Source organism: Lepidochelys kempii, chromosome 3 (genome assembly GCF_965140265.1).
Source record: "Lepidochelys kempii isolate rLepKem1 chromosome 3, rLepKem1.hap2, whole genome shotgun sequence".
In the NCBI taxonomy this organism is placed as follows: Eukaryota; Metazoa; Chordata; order Testudines; family Cheloniidae; genus Lepidochelys; species Lepidochelys kempii.
Genome location: NC_133258.1, coordinates 204,987,714 through 205,012,278, shown reverse-complemented (window position 1 = coordinate 205,012,278; position 24,565 = coordinate 204,987,714). Strand labels below are relative to the sequence as shown.

At 44.4% G+C, this 24,565-nt stretch overlaps 1 protein-coding gene across 2 annotated transcripts in view; it reads right to left on the bottom strand.

Moving 5' to 3' along the window:
• The window catches only part of SLC24A3 (solute carrier family 24 member 3), a 327,978-nt gene that overhangs the window by 9,801 nt on the left and 293,612 nt on the right, over window positions 1–24,565 (bottom strand). For both annotated transcript variants that reach the window (XM_073339750.1, XM_073339751.1), the window contains exons 13-15: window positions 23,447–23,613; window positions 21,252–21,366; window positions 19,862–19,974 (exon numbers count right to left, since the gene is read on the bottom strand). In XM_073339750.1, the coding sequence (XP_073195851.1) occupies window positions 19,862–19,974; window positions 21,252–21,366; window positions 23,447–23,613 (395 nt within the window). The remainder of the gene's footprint in view (window positions 1–19,861; window positions 19,975–21,251; window positions 21,367–23,446; window positions 23,614–24,565) is intronic.

The following is a 24,565-nucleotide window of genomic DNA, read 5'->3' as shown; positions in this document are numbered from 1 at the left end:
CCAACAGGGGAAATAATGGCACACAGTGTATCACCAGCCATCTTTCAGCAATCACATCCTCTCAGCTGGATTATAAAGTGGCACATTTGTAAGAGATTTAGGAATTGCAAATGCCAGGGACGCTACAAGATCAAGAACTACATGGCACAGGACTCCTAAGGCACTCACGGAGTTCTACGTATACACGCAGGAAAAACAAATTGGCCACCTGCTGGGCCAAACTCTGCGCTCGTGACACAGGTGTAGATCCAGAACAACTCCATCGATTTCAGTTCCCCATTGCAACTGAGAGTAGAATTTGACTGTCTGAGTCTGGAAAGGGGAGCTCGATTCTGGCATTTTGAGTCACAATCCTGCAATAAACTCCATGAAGGCAGATCCCTCCATGCATGCACAATTTCTTTTTCTGATAGATTCCACTTCGACTGGCATATTTAATACCAGCAGTTATGAAGTGGGCGTCTGTACTGGAGGCAGGGTGCACCTACATGGCAAGATCAGAGCCTTACACTGGCTTGAAGCGGGGATTGGCTCCTATTCCGTGCTTGTTCAGAGCCCAGCACAATGGGACCTCTGGAAACCACTGGAATGAAACTAAATTATAATAATGAGAACTGTTCATTAAATTCGTATTGCTGCTATAAACTGGAGATGTTACAGTTCTTATATATGACCCGTAGACCAATCAAATTCTGGAATTCTGCTGCTGCCTCCGATTAACAAGACCATCATGTGTTATTCTCAGTAGTCTGACTGCTCCAGGAAACTAGAACATGGATTGCTTCAAAACAGTAAGGCAAAAACTGGCATCGCCCATGTAACTGAAGGAGGGGAAAGTACTGATCTTGCTTTTAATGTAAAATGCAGGCTGCAAGTGCCACCCAGGGAGCCGTGTGCTTCTGTAGCTGTGGATGGAGAATGGAAGAAGGCTCCTGAGCCATTTCTGCTCACAGCATCAATTACCACTTCTTAAAAGCCCTCGCAGTTTTTCTGAAACAACATTTTCTCCTAGGGTTGGAAGGAGTTCTTGTCTTGTCCTTGTCTGAGTTCTGAGGACCTTCTCTGTTACTTCTCTCTAAACCTTTCTGCTCTCCTCTGAGATCCTCACATTGTGCATGGTGTAATTATGGGAAGGAGGTCTGGATAAGATTCCCTTCTGGGCCTGTTGACCATGCTGACACACACTCTTTGCTGAGGCTAGGCTGTTTGCCTTTGGACCACTCCCATCTATTCCTGACCCTAAGCTAGAACAGCAAGTAGTCTTACTGGCTCAATTAATGACGGTAGTATGAATTTACACTGATGTAACTGAGATCAAAATCCAGCCCCTAGGCTCCTGCAGAGCTGCCAGTGGCTGACCAAGAATCAATAGTTTTTTTGTACAATAATTCTTGTTTGGATTTTGATTAGAAACTGTTTCTTACAGACTTCAATATATTTAATAACCGGTGGTATTAAATATGCCAACCAAAGTGGAATCTAGCGGAAAAAGAAATAAACTGAAGCAGCTGGATGTTTTTAGCATGGAAAATACCTGCATTCAACATGAAGGACAGATGGTGCTTCTCAGTGACATGACTGGACTCGTATGAAAACAGGAAATGTACCTTTGAAAGCAGAAAAGTTCTTAAACCTACATCTAAAATGGGCCAAATGTTGACACACAAAACGACAATTGTTACAGGGATTTGTGTTTCAGCCCATCTGCAAAAAAAAAAAAAAATCCTTTTCTTAATTAAGAATTATTAAAATGTACTAAACATCTGTTAATCATTTATTAATCTTTTATACCCTATTTATAAATGGAGCCTTAATAGAAGGCATGACCATAAGGTCTGCTGGTCTTAAAACCCAGCAGGCCTTACAAGAAGGTTGAGTTTATGAAGGGTTAATAAAGAATTAACAGATGTTTTAATAAATGATTACTCAGCTGTTACAGGGCAATGGATTGTTTATGACCACCATAACACCTTCTACTGATGTGGAAACAACCCCCTAGAACACACATGAATCAAGACTGTAACATGTTTACAACGTCTATTAATTATTTATAAACAGAAACTTAGTATAAAGTGTGTCTCACCTCACAACAGCAAATCAAATAATCCAATCAACTTCCACCCATCGCAACACCTCAAGCTGGAGACTTGAGCATCAGTTTTCATGTAATGGAGTTGCATTAGCAGAGATGAACTCTCACTCCAGCTTGACAGTTCTCGTTTTCACCTTTAGTTAATTAGATATGCTTCTATCCTTGAAGCAAATAAAATGACCCATTGTAGACAGGTAATCTTGCACCACCTTTCTTTTGTGAGGTGTAGGATCCTCCTAGAAAGCGATGATTTCTTGCAAGTGATGGGAGAATATCTGTCTAATTGATCTTTAATTTTCATGTCTGAGCACTCTGTGCCCCTGTGATGGGGTGTCCACCCCCACACGAGGCCTAAAGGGGTAAATTAGGCCAATTAACCTCTTGGCTGCACCTGGAGAAAAGACAGGGCATGCTAGGGCCTAATTGCTGATTTAGTCTGGCTAGGGGAGGAGCTAGGCAGGGTCTATGAAGAGAGGAAGTTAACAGGAGAGAGGGGGCTGCAGTCAGGTGAGTCTGCAGTCACACTCCCTGAGACCAGGGGGACAGCAGGAACCTGAGAAAGGCAGGATAGGAAACAGTCAGGCCTGAGAGGGATAGGTCTGAACTGCTGGTTTGAGGGTCCCTGGATTGGAACCCGGGGTAGAGGGTGGGCCCAGATTCCCCTACCAACCACTGCAAGAGTGGCACAGGCAGCGCAGTGCAGACTGCCTGAGACTTTGAGGAAGGAGACTCTGAGAACATCCCAGAAGCAGAGGATGGTGGTGCCTTGGATGGAGGGCTAAGCCACAAAGGAGAGGCACTGCAGTTCTGGACTAGCAGGACAGCAGCTGCAGAGCGACTGACTGGAACAATGGGCTAAGTGACTCCCGGGTAGGGTGCGGACAGGGGCGAATATTTCTCCAGATGAGGCTCAAAGATGTGCTGCTGAGCGTTACGGCCTCACTGAAATGAAAATCATTACACAAGCCTTTTTTCTGATGGTAGGATTAAACCCCTTCCATGTAAACAGAGAGGGATGGTTTCCTTGGGGAAAACAAGGCTTGCCATGGAATGCACTTTGTCAGGAAGCTCAGCTGCCTGGAATAGATATTGCAGCTGTATTTTCTGGAACAAAAATTACAATTCACTGGGCAAAACCCTTGTTGGGAAACGCAAAGCGTTATACAAGCTACTGAGAAGAGGTTTCCATGGTGGTTCAGGAGTCAGAAATGTGTCTCTGGCATGACACATGGCAGTGAGAGCGGGCCCAGCGAAGTGGAAGGACTCAGACTGGAAGGGGGAAAACTGGAAAGAATCTGCTCGTAGGTGAATTGACAACAACAGAAGGGAAAACGGTAAAGAAAGTCACCGATACAAAACTGCCCACGTGTCAGATTTTTACCTGTTGTAAATAGGCATAGCTCCTGTGGTTTCCTCTGACTAGGAGCGGCATTGATTTGCACCAGCTGAGGAGTTGGCCTGCTGCATGGCTATAATCCATTTTTTGTTCCAGCTTCAGTTCCTGTTTTTGCCTCCCTCCTGCTGCTGCGGGGTGTGTAAGAGTCACTGAATACTAAGATGTGACGGGGCAGTCAGAAAAGGACCAGGCCTGTTTGAGATTAAGGACATTTGGATCTGGAGTGCGATGCTTTTCCAGTCTTTGAGGGGCTGTTGCACGGTGTTCTCCCTCTAGGAGAGAAAGGTCTCTTCCCAGCAGGCCTGAGCTCATTGCCTGAGCAGCAGGGGGCAAAAAGATTGCAGCTGCACACTTAGCTAGCCCATTCCTAGCCCTAGCACACTTCTCGTGAAGGCACCTAAACGCACAAGCCTAATATCAATGAAATCACAGTAGCTTTTGTTCCAAAAGACACCATTGTGATTCTCCTATCCCTGAAAGAAAGAAGAGATGAGTGCTCAGGGGGCCAGATTCAGACCTGGTGTAAGCAGGTTGCACCTCCCTTGCAAGTGCCTGCCTGGGCCAAATTATTTGGTGATGTAAACAGTGGTGTCACAGGGCATGTGACAATAGGGCAGGAAAGCAAAGTAGGCATAAATGGGCTCCTACGGCTTTATTTTACCTGCTTAACCAGCTAGATGTTTTCCCTGCCACACCCGCTTCTGTCACGTGGGGTGTAAATTATGCTCACTTAACATACACACACATGGCCAGAGTGATGCAGGTCTCACTGCTTTATTGTCTTCCAGCCAACTTACTTCCGACATGTAACATACACTGCCGTTCTCCTCAGCCCACAATATGGCTCAGTGTCTCCCTGACTTTACCTGCACATAGTTCTGCTATTGTAGCCTTCCCACTGGCTCCTTTCGCCAATCACTATAATGCTGCGGCCTGACCTATTCCCCGTTCAACTTCCCACTAGCCACAGGGGAAGCCTCAACGGCTCTGACAAGTGGTTCAAATGCTTAGGCAAAAGCACTGTCTGGTATTGAAATCAGAACTAAACTCTCCTTAGAGGTTTGGCTTGTAATCACACAGCTAAGCAGAACAGGAGACGACCCTGAGTTGACGGATTATAGCTGACAGGTTTGCAAATTCAAAACACATACAGCTTGAATTTAAATGGGGCGCTTCCCCTCTCCCTTTTTGTGCACTGCCCAGGGCCATGCAAGGATGCTACCATGAATTCCAGATAGCTCTTGCAGTAATGAGCACTGAAGGGCAACCTGCCTAGCAGCATTTGAAGTTGAACACTGGGGATAAAAGGGAAATAATGTAATTCCAATCTCCAGTTCTGTTCTGGAAACTGCTGAGAGGAAAAGGACTTGCTGTTGCCAAAGCCAAAACTGGTTGTGCTCCAGGATACATATATGTAAGAAATTATATCATTTGATCGCAAGGGCTCTGGTATATTTCCAGCCCTCTCTGCTGGCAAAAGCTGAGGGTTCTGAGCCTGCTCCCAAACCTAATTTTAGTATAGCTTCTCCTGCAGTGCCGGGGTTGGCATCACAAGTCAGTGAACTCCGCATTCCCTGCAATATGACGGGGTCCCCTGAGTGCAACAAACCCAGCTGTAATTTAGGACATGTGTTACTTTCCTGCCTGTCTGTGTGCATTTCCCGACTGGATAGTTTTGAGTAGGGCTGCTGTGTGAATTTCCTTTGCACAATCCAACACAATTCGCATCAGCGAGGGCTTGGTTTTGAACAACGCAGGCATGTACAAACTCAAGGTAACAAGGGATGAATGCAGGGAGTACAGGAGGACCTGATCCTGTGTTGAGAGCTCCCTTTGGGATTGGAAGTAGGGTTGCCAACTTTCTAATTGCACAAAACTGAACACCCGTTCCCACCCCCCTGCCCCGCCCCTTCTCCAAGGCCCTACCCCCACTCGCTCCATCCCCCCGTTACTCGCTCTCCCCAACCCTCACTCACTTTCACTGGGCTGGGGCAGGGGTTGGGGTGTGGGAGGGGGGTGAGGGCTCCAGCTGGGGCCAGGGATGAGGGGTTTGGGGTGCAGGAAGTGGCTCAGGGCTGGGGCAGGGCAGGGGGTTGGAGCGCGGGGTCCCGGTGGCGCTTACCATGGCTCCCAGGAAGCAGCTGCCAGGTCCCTATGGCCCCTGGGTGCATAGGTGGCCAGGGAGGCTCCGCGCGCTGCCTTCGCGCCCACAGGCGCCACCCTCACAGCTCCCATTGGTCACGGTTCCTGGCCAGTGGGAGCTGTGGAGCCGCCACTTGGGGCGGGGGCAGCGCATGGAGCCTCCCTGTGCCTAGGGGCCGCAGGGACCTGGTGGCCACTTCCGGGAGTTTTGCGGAGCCATGGCAGGTTGGAAGCCTGCCTTAGCCCCACTGTGCCACTGACTGGCCTGGCCCTGCTGCGCCGTCGAAAACCAGATGCCCGGCAACACTAATTGGAAGCTTTTATCCCTGTACATCATTCCAGCACCCAGTCATAAAAGTCTGTGATGAAGAGAATCAATCAATGCAAACTAGGTAAAGGAAGCTGCAGGGCTCAATTCAAGGCCAGCTATGCCCCTGTCAAGGAGAGTCATGAGCTCTGTTACTCCCAGTCACAGGCTATGGATATCATCAGGCTCTGGGTGAGGGGGAGAGCAGCTGCCACCTGGCTGCTTTTCCCCTGCGTGTGCAGACGGGTGGAGAGTGGGTGGGAAACTGGCTTCACTCCCCCAGTCCAACACAGTTGAGCTGGGGTGGAGGGGGAATGACGTTGTCCCACCGCAAAGTCTGAGGCAATGTTGAAGCTCAGATTGGACTGCAAGGGGCAATGCTGCCCCATGTGAACAGATGCGACTTTACATGAATGAGGGCTGCAAAATTGGCCCTATGGTTGCTAGTGCTTCAGAAGAATTCAAGACTTCACATCATGGAGGCTGAGTTGGAGGGCACACTCCAGTGGTGGAACAATACTTTGTCAGGCAGGAACTAGTTACACAAAACGGTTACATGCCCAGTCAGTCATTGTTATACAGTGATATGAAATGATGCCAACATGTGGTCATCAGCGGCACTTTTGCAAAGCACGCTCATTAGGAATGTGTACGCAGGACATTAGCAGGTGAATATTAGTACTATACATCTGAATTTGAATAGGCCTAAGGACTAGGTTTTGTTTGAGAGCCCCTGGCCAAAGAAACTACACAAGTCCCGTGGCTGGAGGCAAGAACATTCTTCTGTGGTGGAGCTGGTGCCAGCCTCACCTCTCATCTCAGAGGCAGTTCTCTCTGACTGCACCAGGGGGATGCCCAAAACAGGAGCCAGACATCAGCTTTCAACAGCCTTCACAGTTAAAGCCTGTCCCAGTGGCTGATGGGTAGACTGATCAACACTCCATCGTGCAGCTCGCTGTACAGAGACGTAGGCTGAAAATAGATACAGGAGGGGAAAGTGGGGTGGGATGAATGACAGCTCCAGTTCAAGGTGGATCTGACCTTGCTCCCCTAAGGAAGTTAAAAAAAAAATCCTGGCCCAAACCTGTTCTGAGTGCTGAAGGTGCTGTAGGTTCACTAAGGCTGCCAGATGGAGACCCTGGGAAGCACCTGGAAGAAAGATAGGAAACCTTTTCCATGGATGGTTTTTGTTTCTGTTCTGGACTTGTTAGGCCTGCGTTACTTGGCTCCCAAGGATTGAGTCCAATGGCATTTCAGAAGCAACAACCAGTTCAGGACTCCAAGTGTTGAATAACTGAAAATGTGAGGGCTGCAGGGGACAGGACGGTGTGGGTCTTTGCTGGAAAGCTCTGCATGAGGGCTGGATGAGCGACGGGGCCAGTACAGAGGCAGGTAGAAGGGTGTGCGACCAAGCAAACTCTGTGAGCAATGATGAGGTGAGTTCTGAAGGAGTAAGACTGACAGGTCTTTCATACTGACAGGTCTTAACAAGTAAAGAGGCTACCTTGAATTAATATAACTGGGATATAGACAAGATACAGAAGGAACCATGGTAATCTGGTGAGGAAGCTTCTTGATATTTATTTTCTTAGACAAAGGCCAGGAGGGTTTCATTTGCATCTGATTTGCAAGCTGCTCTACTTTCTGGTGGAGAAAGGATGGAGGTGATGGTTTGAGCAACAGCTGAAGGCATTGGGAGAAACCTAAGATGACAAGATGGATAGGCAAAAAAAGGAACCACCAGAGTTGAGATTGTGGATAATCCTCCTGAAGGAGGAGACAGCGAACAACTATGGAACCTTTCCATCTGGTCACCAACAGTAGCTGTTCTGCCCAGAGGAAAACTAGATTGAGAACAAGCTGTAGGCTTTGACCAGACTCCTGTCAATCTGTGATCCAGAAGTAATCCAGGGACAGAAAGAAAAGAAAGAAAGAAAGATCCAGTAAGCTAGATTGGTGACTGCACAGGGAGAGATTTGTCTCCAGGCATCTGTGTCCAGAGGAAAAAAAAAACAGGGTGGCTTTTTGCCTCCTGGGTGCCAGAAGAAATGATCACAATGAGATTGTCTGACATTGTAAAGGAGCAGCCCACATTGTAGTCCATGTGGGAACAAATGATTCCAAGAAGGGAGATTCACTATAGCCAAGATTCACTCCACACCACTGGAAAGAACTAAAGATCACCTCAGTTGAGCCCATCTTTTCCAAGATCTTCCCAGTGCCGAGTGTGAAAGGGAGAAGGATACCAGAGACCAAATGATAGAATTGGAGAAATGGAGGGCTGGAAAGGATCTCGCAGCCATCAAGCTGAGCCCCCCGCACTGAGGCAGGACCAAATAAACCTAGACCATCCCTTGCAGGTGTTTGTCCAGCCTGTTCTTATAAACCTTGAATGACGGGGATTCCACAACCTCCCTTGGAAGCCTATTCCAGAACGTAACTGCCCTTGGAGTTAGAAAGTTTTCCCTAAAATCTAACCTAAACCTCCTTTTCTGCAGATTAAACCCATTAATTTTTGTCCTACCTTCAGCGGACATGGAGAACAATTGATCACTGTCCTGTTTATAGCAGTCCCTAACATAACTGAATACTGTTATTAGCTTTCCCCTGAGCCTTCTTTTCTCAAGACGAAACATGACCAGTTTTTTCAACTTTTCCTCATAGGTCAGGTTTTCTAAACCTTTGATCATTTTTGTTGCTCTCCTCCGGACTCTCTCCAGTTTGTCCACATCTTTCCTAAGGTGTGGCACCAAGAATTAGACACAGTGCTCCAGCTGAGACCTCACCAATGCTGAGGAAAGCAGGAGAATTACCTCACATATTAACATCCTGTTAATACACCCCAGAATATTAGCCTTTTTCACAGCTGCATCACATTGTTGACTTATATTCAATTTGTGATCTACAGTATTACCACCTAGCCAGTTATTCCCCATTTTGTAGTTGTGCATTTGAGTTTTCCTTCCTATGTGTAGTACTTTGCACTTGTCTTTATTGAATTTCATCTTGTTGGTTTCAGATCACTTCTCCAATTTGTCCAGGTTGTTTTGAACTCTAACCCTGTCCTCCAAAATGTTTGCCATCCCTCCCAGCTTGGTGTCATCTGCAAACTTTAGAAGCATACTCTCCACTCCATTATCCAAGTCATTAATTAAAATATTGAACAGTACCAGACCCAGGATTGACCCCGGGGGGACTCAACTAGACACACCCTCCCAGTTTGGTAGCAAACCATTGATAACTACTCCCTGAGAATGGTCTGTCAACTAGTTATGCACCCACCTTAGAGTGATTTCATTTAGACCATGTTAGGGGCTTATTCCTTCACGCACTTACTTCTCTGGTCCTTCTCGCATGAACAGAGAGCAACAATACCCGAAGTCCAAAGGTGCAAACAATTCGATGTTTATTGGGGTGAACTTCCAGCAAGCATGATTCCAGTTTCCTTCCTTAGTGTCCCCCTTCCCAGCTCTAACACCACAGAGCCTTACACCTGTGTTCCTGTTCCCATTCCTGCCCTTAGCCAAACATGATTCTAATTTCCCCACCCCCATTCCCTGTTCCAATTTTCCCCACACCCACCCACCCACTCACTCACTTCCTGATTGACTGCAGACTATATAGTAAAACTTGAGTTCTGCTTAGCTATACCTTAACCAATCATTTTCCTGAAATTTAACTAAGCAATCCTAACACATTGTAACATGATTATGTAACCAATTATATCCCACCACCTTAATTAGTTTACACCCAGCAAAATTAATTATACAGCAGACAGAACAATCACAGAACCAGACAGAGATTATACAGACAAACAATAGCAAAGTGGGAACTATAATGACAAAACAATACAGAAGTGAGGATTTCACATCCCAGCTATTGATAAGTGAGTTCTTGCCAGACAAGATGCTATCAAACTAAATTTCCTTTTACATTTTCTAGGCACTTCCCTTTCTCTGGAGGTGATAGGCACTATCAGGACAGGATTGTATTCCTAACAGCCCAAAAGCACCTTATTTCAATGTGACTAGTTTGGAATGTGAGGATGTGACCGTTCACTTCCCAGCTTATGGCTGCCTCTGTTGCTTAGCCAAAGGCCTTAGCCTAAGAACAGGGCCTCAGACTGTCACAGTAAGAGAAGGACCTTACACTGGCAGACAGTGATTTTGATTCTTTCTTTTATACCTCTAACTAGCCAAGTGATAAGAATACACCTAAATTCTTCGAGTACAGGCCTTTACATCTATATCCTAACAGACCACATTTCCTAAGCTTGCTTATGAGACTGTCATGTGGGAATGTTTCAAAAGCCTTACTAAAATCAAGATATATCACATCTATTTCTACTCCTCCATCCAGTAGGCCATTAGCCCTGTCAAAGCCCTGTCAATAGCCCTGCTATTGTTTGTCTGTTCTTGACAAATCCATGCTGGCTATTCCTTGTGATCCCATTATCCTCCAGGTGCTTACAAACCGATTGTTTAATAATTTGATCCAGTATCTTTCCAGGTATCAAAGTTTGGCTGACTGGTCTATAATTCTCATTCCTCTTTGTTCTCCTTTTTAAGAGATAGGTTATATGTTTGTCCTTCTCTAGTCTTCTGGGACCTCGCCTGTCTTTCGTGAGATGTTGAAGGTAATTGCTAGTGGTTCTGAGATAGCTTCAGCTAGTTCCTTAAGTACCCTAGGATGAATTTCATCAGGTCCTGCCAACTTGAATACATCTAACTAAATATTCTTTAACCTGTTCTTTATCTATTTTGGCTTGCATTCCTTCCCCTTGTCGTTAATATTAACTGTGTTGAGTATCTGGTCCCCATTAATCTTTTTAGTGAAGACTGAAGCAAAATAAGCATAAAACACCTCAGCTTTCCTAATGTCATCAGTTATTAGCTCTCCTTCCTCGCTTGGCTCTAGTCTACAGGGGCAACGCTAAAGCGCAGCCGTGGCACTGCTGTAAGGTGCCTTGTGTGGTCGCAGTGCAGTGCCGGGAGAGAGCTCTCCCAGAGCTCTAAAAAACCCACCTCCACAAGGGGCGTAGCTCCCAGCGCTGGGGCACTGTTTACACTGGCGCTTTACAGAGCTGCAAATAGCTGCGCTCGGGGCGGGTGTTTTTTCACCCTCCTGAGTGAGAACGTTGCAGCGCTGTTAATTGCCAGTGTAGACAAGCCCTAAGTAGAAGACCCACTCTTTCCTTTATCTTTCTTTTACACCCTAATGTATTTAAAGAATCTCTTCTTATTGCCTTTTATGCCCCTTGCTAACTCATTTTGTGCCTTAGCCTTTCTGATTTTGTCCCTACATGTTTGTGCTATGCTTTTGTATTCCTTAGCAATTTGTCCATGTTTCCATTTCTTGAAGGATTCCTTTTTGATTCTGATGAATGATGCACCCGTTTTGTAGATTCTCATGGCATTGGAATAATGCCTTCTGTGATGAATAATGTTTTGGATTAGGTCCCCATTTATGCTGATGGGTACCAACAGTCTGCATTCAAAATGTAGACAGGTTTTACACTACTTCGGAAAGTAGGAGGAGGGGAACTTCCATGAAGTCAAACAATATGGCGCGGGCTTCCAAACACATAACAAGAGATGGAGATTTTTTCCAAAATAAAAGCTGAGGAATAAAATAATCCAGGCACTAAAATGTATTTTCACCAAAGCAAAGAGCATGGGAAACAAGCCAACAGAACCAGGAATGTCACTTACAATAGGACGGCTTGGGCACTGCACTGAGACTTGGGAGACCTGAGTTCTATTCCCAGCTCTGGTGTGAGTTTAGGGAAATCAATTCATCTCTCTCTGACTGGTTCCCTGCCCAGTCTTTACCAGTAAGCTTTTTTTCAGGGACTCTATTTATATTATGTGTTTGTACTGAGCAAGATTTTTAAGGATATTTAGGTGCCAATGATTTCAACTGGAGTTAGATGCCTCCAGTGACTAGGATGATGGGCCTTGATTTCAGTTGGGGCCATTAGCTGTGGCTTTAATACACATAATAAATATGTGTACGACAGTAATACACATAATAAATACACAAATAAATGGGCATGGGAATCCTGTTTTACAGGGGGTTTGTGAGGCTTAATGTTTGTAAGACACTTGGAGATCCTTGGATGAAGCACAACACACTGTTAACAATACAATGGGGCCTCACATTCTGAACTTTACCACTTAAACCTACTTCCTGCTATGAGCACTTGATCGGCTGGTTCGTGGGTGAAACAACATTACCACATAAGGTTAAAAAAATGTCAGCATCTATAAAATCATAGCACAGCTCACTGCCAGTTGTGTGTACACATTGTGATACCCAACCTTGTCACACAGATGAAGAAAAAGGAATCAGATTCTGCTCTGCATTACACCAGTGTAAAAACAGCGTACGCCACTGATTTCACCTGGATTTACACCAGTGTAAATGAGAGCAGAATTTGGCCACTGGTGATTATGAATCAGATGGGACAAAACAGCAGATGTAGAGGGATTTCACCAGACATTACATAGGAGAACAGTCTAGGAGCAGATGTCAATCTGAATATCAGAGCACACAACTGATAGTGAAGTTCCCTGAAGGTGAACTTCAGATATTCTTGGTGACAAGGATATTTTGGATTGTTAAAACAAGCATACTGCAGGTCCTGAGATGCTAAGGAACCTGTAGAATGTCTGTTAAGACCACTGTTTTGTCAGTTCTACAGAGAATTTTTTCTCAGGGACAAACTGTTTTAACCATGTCTGATATAGAAGGCCAGAGAAAATGCTGTCACATTCCGTTCCTGTACTGGAATTGGACATAGTGCTCCAGTAAATAATGAGATACTCTGCATCTGTTTGCATAAAAAGAAACTGGACACTGAATGAACTGACACTGGGAAGCATCTGCTGAAATGCTATAAAACAGACCCTGCCTAAGGCTAGTTTCCAGTGATCTACAGTTATTGCCTGGTGTCTTAAAGCGTGCAAGCTTCCTCTCCTAATCGAGAAGCTGTTCTAGGTAGTCAGGATGGCCATTACCATGCTCAGATAACAAGGTGATGGATGAAGTACAAGAACTTAAATAGGTTAGAAAAGAATAGAACAGATCAAGAGATTTTTCATGAGCAGGAGAAGATTCTTCCTCTGTAGTAGGAGGGACAAGTGGAGTGAGATGTCTGATACCCCTTCTCCACACTCAACTCCTTTTGAGTTGAATGTTTGGATCAAGGAGAGGGAAAATGGCAAAGGCCTTGAGGTTTATTCAACTTGGGCCAAGCCTGCTTAGGAGCTGGGCTGAATCCCTTCCCTTTTTCCTTTCTGTACCCCCACACTTTATTTAAATAAGAACGACTTTGGCTTCACACCTCTTTGTTTGTGGATTCTTGCCCTGGCCATTCTCCTCCAACAGAAGGATCCCTTTAGGGTTCCCCACAGGCAACCTCACTGACCTAGCCTCAGGAAGGGGGTGGGGCAGCATTAGTATGTGACTAGGGTTGTGTCTGCACTGTGTTTTAAAACCCACTGCAGCGAGTCTCAGGGTCTACTGATGGGGCTTGTGCTTTGGCACTAAAACCAGCTGGAGCACAGGGTCTGAAGCCCAGGGTGGGGGAGTGGGTCAGAGCCTAAGCTGCAGCTCGAACAGCAACATCTACATGTTGATTTTAGCACCACAGCGCAAGCCCTGAGCACCTGAGTCTGTAGACCCAGGCTCAGACTTGCTGCCATGGTTTTAAAGCCCCCCTGGCAGAGACTGATGAAGAGATGTACTGAATCAATGTTTCACTGGCTGCTCTGCCCAGGACCTTGTCCCAGCCAGCAGATCCTTCCACTTTTTGGGCTGCACTGGTCATCACAGATCCTTTCGCTGCTTTCTGTCACCATTACCTTCCTGACAAGCAGGCTAACCAGTTCAGGAACCATGTGGATGGGTTTCCTCTGATGGATGACGGTATGAGTCCAAGCTAACTCTGGCCCAAGGAGCATATGATATGGGTGAAAATCTTGCCCCCCCACCCCAAAATCAGGATTTCACCCTGTGTGTTTTAAGATAGTCATCCTGGACCCGATTCAGCAAAGCATGGAAGCATGTGCCTAACTTTAAGCATGGACCTAAATCCCATTGACTTAATGTGACTTAAACATGTACTCAAGTGAAGAGATGGTTGAGAATTTTCCATCAAAAGGGTTTTTCTATGGAAGATGTGGTTTCACAAAATCAAAATTTTACCATGGGAAAACTTCAATTCTGCCAACATTTTTTAAAAGAATTTCTGTCAGGAAAACAGAAACATTATTTTGTTTTGGGTCAGGCTGTCCTGAATTGAAAGGTTTTGATTTGTTAAAATGACCTGAAATGTCTTGTTCAATATTAAACTTCATTTCCCTATGGCACTGAAGCAAACGAACCTATTCACATGCTTAAAGTTACTCATGCACTTAAGCGCATTTCTGGACTGGAGGCTTGACTTTCAGTTCACTTTCTCTTTCCACCAGTGTCTTCGCTCCATTGGTCTTAAAGCTACAAGTGCCTTACCAGTTTGTTTATTAAAATGCATTTTTACCCTCTCAAATTTAATTTCAAATCCCCTCATCCGACCACGGCACAATTCAGTTATCTTGCTCATTCTGGTGGCGTAATTTGCAGTTTTGGATGGTAACTTAAAAGTAATTATGCTCAAACCGGCTTTTCTTTTTTTAATCTTTTCTTGTGTGTGTGTGTGTGTGTGTGGGTGGGGGGAATGCTTCAAAGCTGCAGTAATAGCTTTGGGGACTTCCTCTTTTGGACGAGGCAATCCAAATGGGAAGTTGGGAACATGCCAAACGTTTAAAGAAATAGTAATTATTAGCTTTGAAATCTTCCAGTGTTTAACATGTAAGCAAAGTCATATTTGTCTGTCAAAAACATGGGCCCAGTTGTGCAGGGCCTTAATGATGTGAGTAAGCCTTGTTTGTGTGAGGAGTCCTAACACTTATTCTCACAAATCCCTCAGCGTAAGCTTCGTGTGGTTGTCTTCTCTATGTTGAATCCAGTACCAGGCACACCGACGGGGCGGAATAAATAATGAACAATCATAGTTCACAAATGTTGTCATTGTCAGCAGACTGTATCTGAACCAAGTGGAATCTAGTCCTTACACGCCAGATACAGTTTTTAGTTTAGCTGGCTGTGGATTCTGGGCTAAATCCATGAACTTGAAGTAAATAGTGAGGAAACGCTCATTGCGGGTTATGGGTTTGTTTGTAAGACTACTCTTTAAACATGTGACCACGTTGCACAACACATAATCTGGATAAATTAAACAGTGAGGACATTGTTACACATACATGAAACAGGCTACTCATGTTCAGCCTCTTGTTTATGTCCTTTTTAGAGGAAAAACACAACAAATATAGGGATGAGCTCCGACCTAGAAAAATGAATTTGATTCCTACCACATTTAATTTAGTTTTGTTTTTAACCCCAGCCTCTTTTCCCAGTCCAAGTGAAATGTCAGAGTTCTGTCAAAAGGTCACTACTCCTCCACACCGAGACTTCAGCTTTGGATCTTTAGTCAAGATCGAAAATATCATTATTCATGGAAGATGTTTAATATGTTGATGCTTAAAACAATGAAAAGGTGAAATATATGCACAGATCTTTTTGATATGTACTGAGTTTATATTGGTCCTTTGCTCTCTCTTGGAGCCACGTGGGTGCGGCGGGGCAGGAGAGCTTGCACTGCTGCCATTTTTATTAGGAAAAACTTTCTGCCGATAAGGGTAGTTAAACTCTGGAATAGGCTCCCAGGAGAGGTGGAGGGGGCCCTGAGCTGAGCGGGGGTCTCATATTAGAAAGCCACTAAGTGTGGTTTACTGCTGTAAGTGAATGTAGTGCCGTCACCGGGGGTGTTTAAGAACTGGCTGGACGGACAGCTGTCAGGGATGGTCTAGGTATACCAGACCTCAGTGCCGGGGGCCGGACTTGATGACTTCTCAAGGTCTTTTCCAGCCTTACATTTCTAGGATTCTGTATTACTGCAGCTCCTTGAGACCCCTACTCAGATTGGGGCTCCATCAGGCTAGGTGCTGTACGGACACATAGTAAGAGCAAGTTCCTGCCCCACAGAGCTTCCTATGTAAATAAACAAGGCTGATAAAGGGTGGGAGGTAAAATACAGGCACAGAAAGGGGCAGTCACTTGCCCGAGGTCACACACAGAGCAGGTCACTGGCACAGCTGGGAATAGAAGCCAGGTCTCCTGAGCCTCAATACTCTATCCATTGGACCACACTGCATCTAAATAACGAACATGCCCTGAAGATAGACAGGGGACTGCAGTCTTCAGGGTTGCCAGGTAATATGCACTGCATTCACTTAAAGCAATAAATAACACCTACTGGATTGGTTCAATAGGGTGCCAAAATTTAATCCACGTGCAAAGGTGTCTTTATTCCTTTTGTGAATTAATCCTGGATGCATTTGTGGGGGTGGGAAAACCTTCTTGGCAATTCCTGACCCTTGAGTGCCTGACCTTGTGCCTTTAATGTTCCCTTATCACATTGATAAGGAATTTCCCAGGCTGTTGGTGGGTTTTTTTGGGTAGATTAGGGTACGGGGCTGAGAGATAAACCCATGAAATGAAGAAGCAGCAGCTTCACTCTGCAGGACTTGAAAGCTCACCTGGCTGGCAGGAATTGGCAATGGTACGGGTGAATTCCATAATCAGGAACTGTTTGGCTCAACGCCTTCAGAAAGCACTTTCCGGTGCACCTGAGGAGGGATACGCTTTCCTGAGCCCTGCTCACTAGCACTCCCTAATCCCTTTGCACTTTACAAGATCCATGGGCTTTTCACTATGGTCTTGATTGTCCCTAGGTCTGTGGGTGCAGGGGGTAGTGGATGCCATGGGCCCATGACAGCCCTTGCTTGCAGCAGGTGGGCAAGGAGGGGTGTGTGTGGTTACAGCCTTGACTCTGGCCCCACAAAACTTTGGCCAGTTGAGGTGGCACAGGGGTGCAATCCTTTGCTGCTGGTATAGGCTCAGGAACAAGAGGGAAGCACAGTACAGCCCTCCTTAGCCAGGCACGTTGGACTCGATCCTACAATGTGCTGAGCGCTCTGGGCCTGACCTGGTGAAACACTTCAGCACGTGCTTAAATTAAGCACAGGAGCAGTCCCACTGTATGAGCCAGGCAGGTCAAGACATCTTGGCTGTTCTAAAGAAAACGTGTCTGGATTTGTGCCTCTAACAATCCTTTACGGAGCAGGCACAGTGTATTTTGTCTGAATTTTACCACTAAGTGTGTAAAGGGCTCCTTCCTGACAGATGTTGGAGCAACGCAAGCTTGATCCTGCAAAGCACTTAAGCACATGCTTAACTTTAAGCACATGACCATGAGTAGTTAGTGGGAGTATAAAAAGGACTGTACTTTCTCAGTAAATAACTGTCCAAGGCTCAGTACCCACTCAAATCAAACACAGCTATCTTCAGAACATCCAAAGGCATGTCTGCTCAGTGAGGACTATTTCCATGCCTGATTTCACATTTCAACCCCCAGCCATTTCAGCTGCAGAGATGTTCAAAAAAATGGTGCGAGAAGTATTTTCAAATAGGGAAAATATCAGAACTCTTTTTGTTCCCACTTTGCAAACGAGTCACCTTCAGGCAGACAAGGGGTCAGGAACATTTCGGCCCACAAGGCGAAATTTTAAGAAAGGTACATGTGCTTGAAAACAAAGGATTAGACTGAAAAATGTTTCACAGCCTGAAGCATAGACACTGCTGCTGGTTCCACCGAAGTGCACCCTTAGCAACTGCCTTGAAATCTTACTTAGATTGTAAGGTCTTTGGGGCAGGGACTGTCTTTTTTGTTCCGTGTTTCTACGGTGCCCAGCATGGTGGGGTTCTGGTCCATGACTAGAGCTCGTAGGTGGTATGGTAACATAAATAATGATGATGATAATTAAAAGGAGATAGTGTAATTGTGTCATTCAGTGACTAACGCTGGAGAAAAAGGAAAAGTCAGATTTCAAAACTGCATTTTCCCTTTTTCAAAAATCTTTAGTCTGAATATCTGAAGTACAAGATATGGGGGTTTGCAACAGAACGACAAGGTCTAGTGTCTGTCTCTAAACTAGTTTAAATTATGTTACCAACTTCCCCAAAGGAATGAAGCATAATGAAAAATTGTTTCCTCGGAATAATTTAAAAAGCTATTTTAAAGTATATCAGCACAATTGCTGTTGGGGTGACTTTGGGGCTAGACACAACAGGCTTTCTCCCTAAACTTTCTATAATTACAACAGGGTATGACACATATGAAAAATGCACCTTTCATTGATCAGGTTTGGCACCAACGTCTCAAAAATTAGCCAATGACTTTTTCTAACACTTCCCAAATTACAGAAAAAGAGTGATTCCTCTGTTGTTCCCCCCTCCATCAGTCATGTTCTTCCCCCTCACAGGAAACAGAACATAATCTCAAACGTAAATGATTACTGCAGCTTCACAAAGAAATCCCAAATGTAATCTAGGAGACAGAGTAACCAGGCACTAAAAAACCTGTTATCAAATTTTTCCTCACCATTCAACTATACAGGAAGATATAAAGTGAAGGTGAGCATGATACAATAAGGGACAAATACTCAGCGGGTGTATTGTTATAGCTCCAATGACTTCCATGAAGCTATGACAATTTACACATGATGAGGATCTGCACTTAAGCATCAAAAGATTGTTCCACAGGTAAAGCTGTACAAATGTTATATACAAAAATCTGTATTAAAAGAATGTTAAAGGTTGCGAAGTCAAGCACTCATATGTTAGGAAATGCCAGAATTAAGGTTGCCTGTGCAACGTTAATTCGCCCATCTCGTGTGTATATGTTATGATACAGTTTATATCTACATGATCACTGTAAAATCTTAGTGTCTTCCATTTAGAATTAATAGCAATACAAAGTCTCTAGTGGACTTGAGGGAGTCTCTGATACTTCTCCCTTTATGGGCACCCTAACACTCTGGTTTTTGACCACCATTACACATTTAGTAAATATTTTCATGGAACTACCCACAACAATGTCCAGGTCGTTTCCCTGAGTAGTTAGTTATCTTAGTATCTTGCAATATTAAGAAGCAGTTCAAATGATTCTTTCCTATGTGCATCACCTTGCACTTGCCAACAAAAAATTTAATCTGTTATCATGTTCCCTAGTCACCTAACTTTGTTAGACTACTCTCGATACTCACAGTCTTCTCTAGTCTTAACTCACCTAAATAATTTTTGTCCCTTGCAAATACTACCATCTCAGTATTCCCTCCCCTTTCCAGATTATTAATTGATCTATTAAACATCAATGATCTTAATATAATTCCTTAGGGCACCCCCTCTGTTCAACTTCTCCTATGTTGAAAACAGATCATTTATTTCTACACTCTGTTTTCTGCCTCTTTAGTGATATTCTGATCCACGGTATTGTTTTACCCATCATCCTGTGATATTTAATTTTCTTAACAGCCTCCTTCATTTACTAGTTTATTGACATGCTCCAAGAATTCAAATGGCTTAGTGAGGCATGATTTCCTTTCCAGAAGCTATGCTGGTTTGTTCCTATCCAAACCTTCTCATCTATGTGTTTTATCATTCTATTTTTATCCCTTCAGAGTAGAGATCTCAGTCTATTATTAAGCAATTTACCTCTGTCTCGCTCATGTATCTATTCAAAATACAGTATAATATGGTATCTTATTGCAGTTTGGGTTATTGCATTCAACAGGAAATAAAAGTACTCATGCCACAAATCTTAGACAGAATTAACTACAATTTCCCTAAATCATACATAGGTATTGCTATTTGCTCACTCAAATTTCAACTGAAAGAACTTTTACGTGACAGAAAACATGACAGAAGCCTAAAAGAAATATTTGTATTTAATTTAAAAAAATCAATCAAATATAAGACTTACATATGAACCATAATCCACTGCTAGAGTCTGCAGAGCCCATGGGAGACCCAGGCCAACTAAAATGTCAAAAACGTTACTTCCAATGGAATTCGACACAGCCATATCCCCCATGCCTGCAGAAACAGGAAACAGGGTACAATCAGTCATTTCAGTAAAGGCTTCTTGCTCTTCAACAAGAATATCTGCATCTGAACTACTCCTGACTCTGTATAGATTAACACTGGCTAGATTTGGCCTTTCTTTATGACTGATGCTCATTTCTTTAAAAAAAAAAAAAAGATGGGCATACTGGGGAAGCATATGTTTCACCAGAAAACAGCCTCTTGGCCTCCCAAAGCAGTATTGCCAACTCAATTTTTCTTAAAGCTCCAGCTTCTGGAGTAATGGAAATCTGTTTTCATTAAAAATAATTTTCCAGCTCTCCTGGTTGTGGAGAAAAGCTGGAGAAAATGACTCAAGTGTTCCCAAAGTCTCAGAAACCAGAAGACAAATAAACTTAATCCTTAATTTTCAAGTTGAACATGGTTTTTTGAATGCTTGGCATTGGCTATGCTGCTAAAGCATGGTCCAGACTCAATAGTGGCCTTTTACCTTCTCTGTGATGGCAAGTTAGTTCTAGGACAATCTCTTGTTCTCTCTGCAAATATTAAATTTCAAATCAGCGTTGATTTCACTCATCAGAACCTCTCCCTGCTGCTCCTTTGGACATATTAGTATGCCACTAAAGTAGTCCAGCCCCACCCCCACAAATTTGACTGATTGATATAAGTGGCCCTTCCCAAATGTTAAGTGGAACCAACAAAAGACTCCAAGGGCCAGTTCCTCTGCTCTGATGGAGCTATGAGAATTTCCACCAGCTGATGATCTGCCTCTAGAGGCATAAGAATCTGAAAAGAACAGAAGGACGGAGGCTGTTCTACCTCATCTGTGTCTAATCCCTCTTCCCATACTGCCCTGCCCAGAGTATAGCTCTGAAAACCTATGGTTCTGAATAATACAGAGTGGATGTCCAAAGGCTGCAATAGTTTCAAGTAATTATGTCTATTACAGATCAGTTGGAGTCTTATTTCAAACCTTTGCATCTTTGCCACATCTTGGGAACCATATATTACAGAACTTGAGTAGCAAACATACCCATTTTTCCAGTTGAGCTAGTAAAGGAGAGCTGGGGAATGCTCATGTCTTGCCCTTCAGCCCCAGCTTGTTTTTTCAAAGCTTGGGAATAGCATCTGGACACCTCAGGGAAGATGCACTTTCATATCATCCACTTTATCGGGAAAGCTTATCTGGAGGCTAGCAAGCCATACTTCCTCTGTACCTTCTTAACAGAAAGTGGACATGTAGGAGATGCTTTCACATCCATGTTTGCTAATATAGGAGGCAAACCTACCTTGTCTTGCTACTATAAGGCTAGCCATGCAGTCCGGCACGCTGGTTCCAGCTGCCAGGAATGTGATACCCATGATCACGTCTGGAATACCCAATGTGTAGCCAATGATCGTAACCTAGGGAAATAAGTAGAACTGTCAAGAGGCTTAAATTTATTTAAAACCTAGTCAAACTTGTCCCTACATTGCAATATGATCTGGGTCAGTTTCTATAACTAAGTTTGATGGTGATGCAAAAGAACTTCTTAAAAAGGGAAAATGAAGAGAGGGAGGGGTTTAATGGGCAGGGCAACTGGCATAGGGTCAGGAAACCTGAGTTCTATTCCCCACTCTGCCATGGACCGTTGACAAGCCACTTCACCTCATGAGGCCTCTCTTTTCTCTACACCCTTTATCTGCTGTGTCTATTTGAACTGTAAACTACTTGGGGCAGGGACTGTCTGAATGGTGCCTAGCACAATAGGAGCCTGATCTTCATGAGGTGTTTTGCCTTCCTCTGAAGCATGGGGCACGGGGCACTTACAGGTTTAAACTAGTGTAAATGGTGGATTCTCTGTCACTTGAAGTCTTTAAACCATGATTTGAGGACTTCAGTAACTCAGCCAGAGGTTAGGGGGCTCCTACAGGACCAGGTAGCTGAGGTTCTGTGGCCTGCAATTTGCAGGTCAGATTAGATGATCATAATGGCCCCTTCTGCCTTAAAGTCTATGAATTAGCGTCATTAGGCATTACTATAATACAAATAATAGTTAAATAATCATGAAAACCAAAGATAATTATACCATAAGCATATTGTAGTCAGGGGTACAGCCTCAAGTCAGTGCAGGCAACTTAACACACAGGAGATACTGCTAACCATCTTCATGTCTTTTGGTATGCATGTTGCAATCTATTAGTGTTCTTTGAATCATTATGCATTTTGGAACGTTGGAAGCTCTTGCTTAACACAGAACTTATCATCAGTGCAAGTTACACTAGTGGTCGTATCTACTTGCAAGGAGTGACATAAAAAAGTTCAGTTCAGGATAATACTTGATTTTCATACTCTCTAAAATGTAGTCTAACAAATTTGAACCATATGTTATGAGCAACACAGTGATCCTGTGGTTTCTGGTATTCCAGCTTTGGAAAGGTTGGGCAGGTACTCGTTCTTAAAAACAGTTCATCCTCTCAAATGAACATTTAGGGGGGCAGGGGAGACTAGTCACTCTCCATTTTCTGCTTAGGGAATTAAGGCTTTCTTAAAAAATTATTTTGCAAGATTTTGGCTTGGCTCTGAAAGAAAAACCTGACCTTAATTTTGCATTCAGTATAGGAGTTAACTGTGCATGGACTGGAAGATTTCTCTAATTTCTGTTTTCCAGTGAAGAAGGCATGTTCAGTTCTTTAGAAATAGATTAGATGTATTTCTGTAGTTCTAAAATCAGAATAAGTGGTCAAACGCCAGGTTCCCCCAAACCCTTCTCTGCACCCCATAACTGTCTGTTTTTTCCTCAAGACAGCTGGAATTGGAAAGGAAGCATGATCCATGCTGCATTGCTGGCATTATTATAACGGGGGTTACAGAGATGTTATCACCTATCCAATTGTCTAATGAGGCCTGCAGCAGCTTAATGAACTAACAAGCACGCAGGACTGTAATTGCAGAGAATAAGCCAATTACATTTGGATGGCTTCTGTTCATTTTATTGATCCCCAACCACCTTTAAATAACAAGCTAGAAATAGATTAAGTAGTCCCTATTGAGTAGAGTAGCAATGCAGCAAAATGGGCCAGCCGAAAAACTGAGTTTCATGGCTTAGCATGCGCAGGGGCTGGGGTGTAGCATTTGTCAGCCCTGCCTTTCAAACTTGCTTACTCCACTGAGAAAAAGAGAGAAAGCAATTAAAGAGTCTAAATTAAATTCTCATTTACACTAAAGCCTGTCTACACTATTCTGGTGGTAACGTGGCCTTAACTTGTGTGTTAGTGGAATTTACTCCCAAATTAAAAATCTGGGGCGAAATTCTGGCCCCAGTGACATCAATGGGAGTTTTGCCCTGACTTCAATGGGGACAGCATTGGATCCTGCCGTGTAAAGGGGCTTTAGCATACATGGGAACTGATGCTGATGGAAAGAGACATCCATTGACCTCAACAGGCTCTGGATGCAGCCCCAAGTCAGCTCCCCCCTGTCCCCCCCCCCCTCGATACGTACCATCCACACCATCACGTAGGATAAGGCTGCAATCCAGAGGGTAGAGGAAGCAAAGGTGACCATGAACCATTTTTCCCAGTAGGGCTTGTTGCAGTTAGGCACCGTGAAGTGCAGAAGGAAGCTCAATGGCCAGGTGAACAGCCACTTCAGGATTTCCATTTTGCCAGCTGCCAAAAACAAAAGGGGACAACCATACATCTCTGCCCCATCCTCTCTGCTTTAACCCTGAGCAGGATTTATTATGTGTATTGTGCTCACAGCAAGAGCTGCTGAACCCCCTACAAACACATAACAAAGAGGCAGTCCTTGCCCAAGAACATACAAGCTGAGGATAAGACAAGGGGCAGGGAGATGCAAGGGGAGCACAAGGGGACTGAGATGATCCCAATTACTGTGATAAGCCATGGTCATAGCACATCAGCTGCCTAGCTGCTGTCAGGTATTTTGTAGGTATCATAGAAGAAGAGAGTTTTAAGGAGGGATCTGATCTAGTGCCCTGGCTCTCAGAGCCTCCTGATAGCATTCTTAGAGCCTTCATTTTCCCCTGCTTGAGCACCACCCTCTTACTGCAGTTCAGCTTTTTGGGTGAGTAGCCCTGGAAAAGGACTTGCTGTGAAACTACTCCATATCTGGCAGGAGCAGTCCCTTGTAGGGACTGAGTATGCTGGCTAATTTGCAGCCCAGGTCTGTGTGTGCCTAGGGTTGTCACTCATCACAGATTCATGGAATTCATCCCAGTTTTCAAAGGGCCAATCCCGAGCTGGCACGCCTAGTACTAGGGGGATAAAGGGTGGAACTGATGTAACTTCTGCACCCGCACAGTGTTACTGCATGCTAGTAAAGGTACAGTAACAGGGCAGCACTGCATCATGAGGTGACGCTAGGATGTTGCCAGCCCTGGGAAGATGTCAAAGTGGGGACCAAGAGACCAAGACTGGAAAATAAACCCCAAATGTGGCCACTTAAGGCCATCTACACTGCCGGAGTGGTGTAAATGACACTCAGGACTTAAGGATGTTGAACATAATGGGCAAAAAGCACATTGGCCCTAAGGCCCCCTTACACCTCTCTGGAAGTATAAATGGGGACATAAAATAGGAGTAAACTATATTCACACAC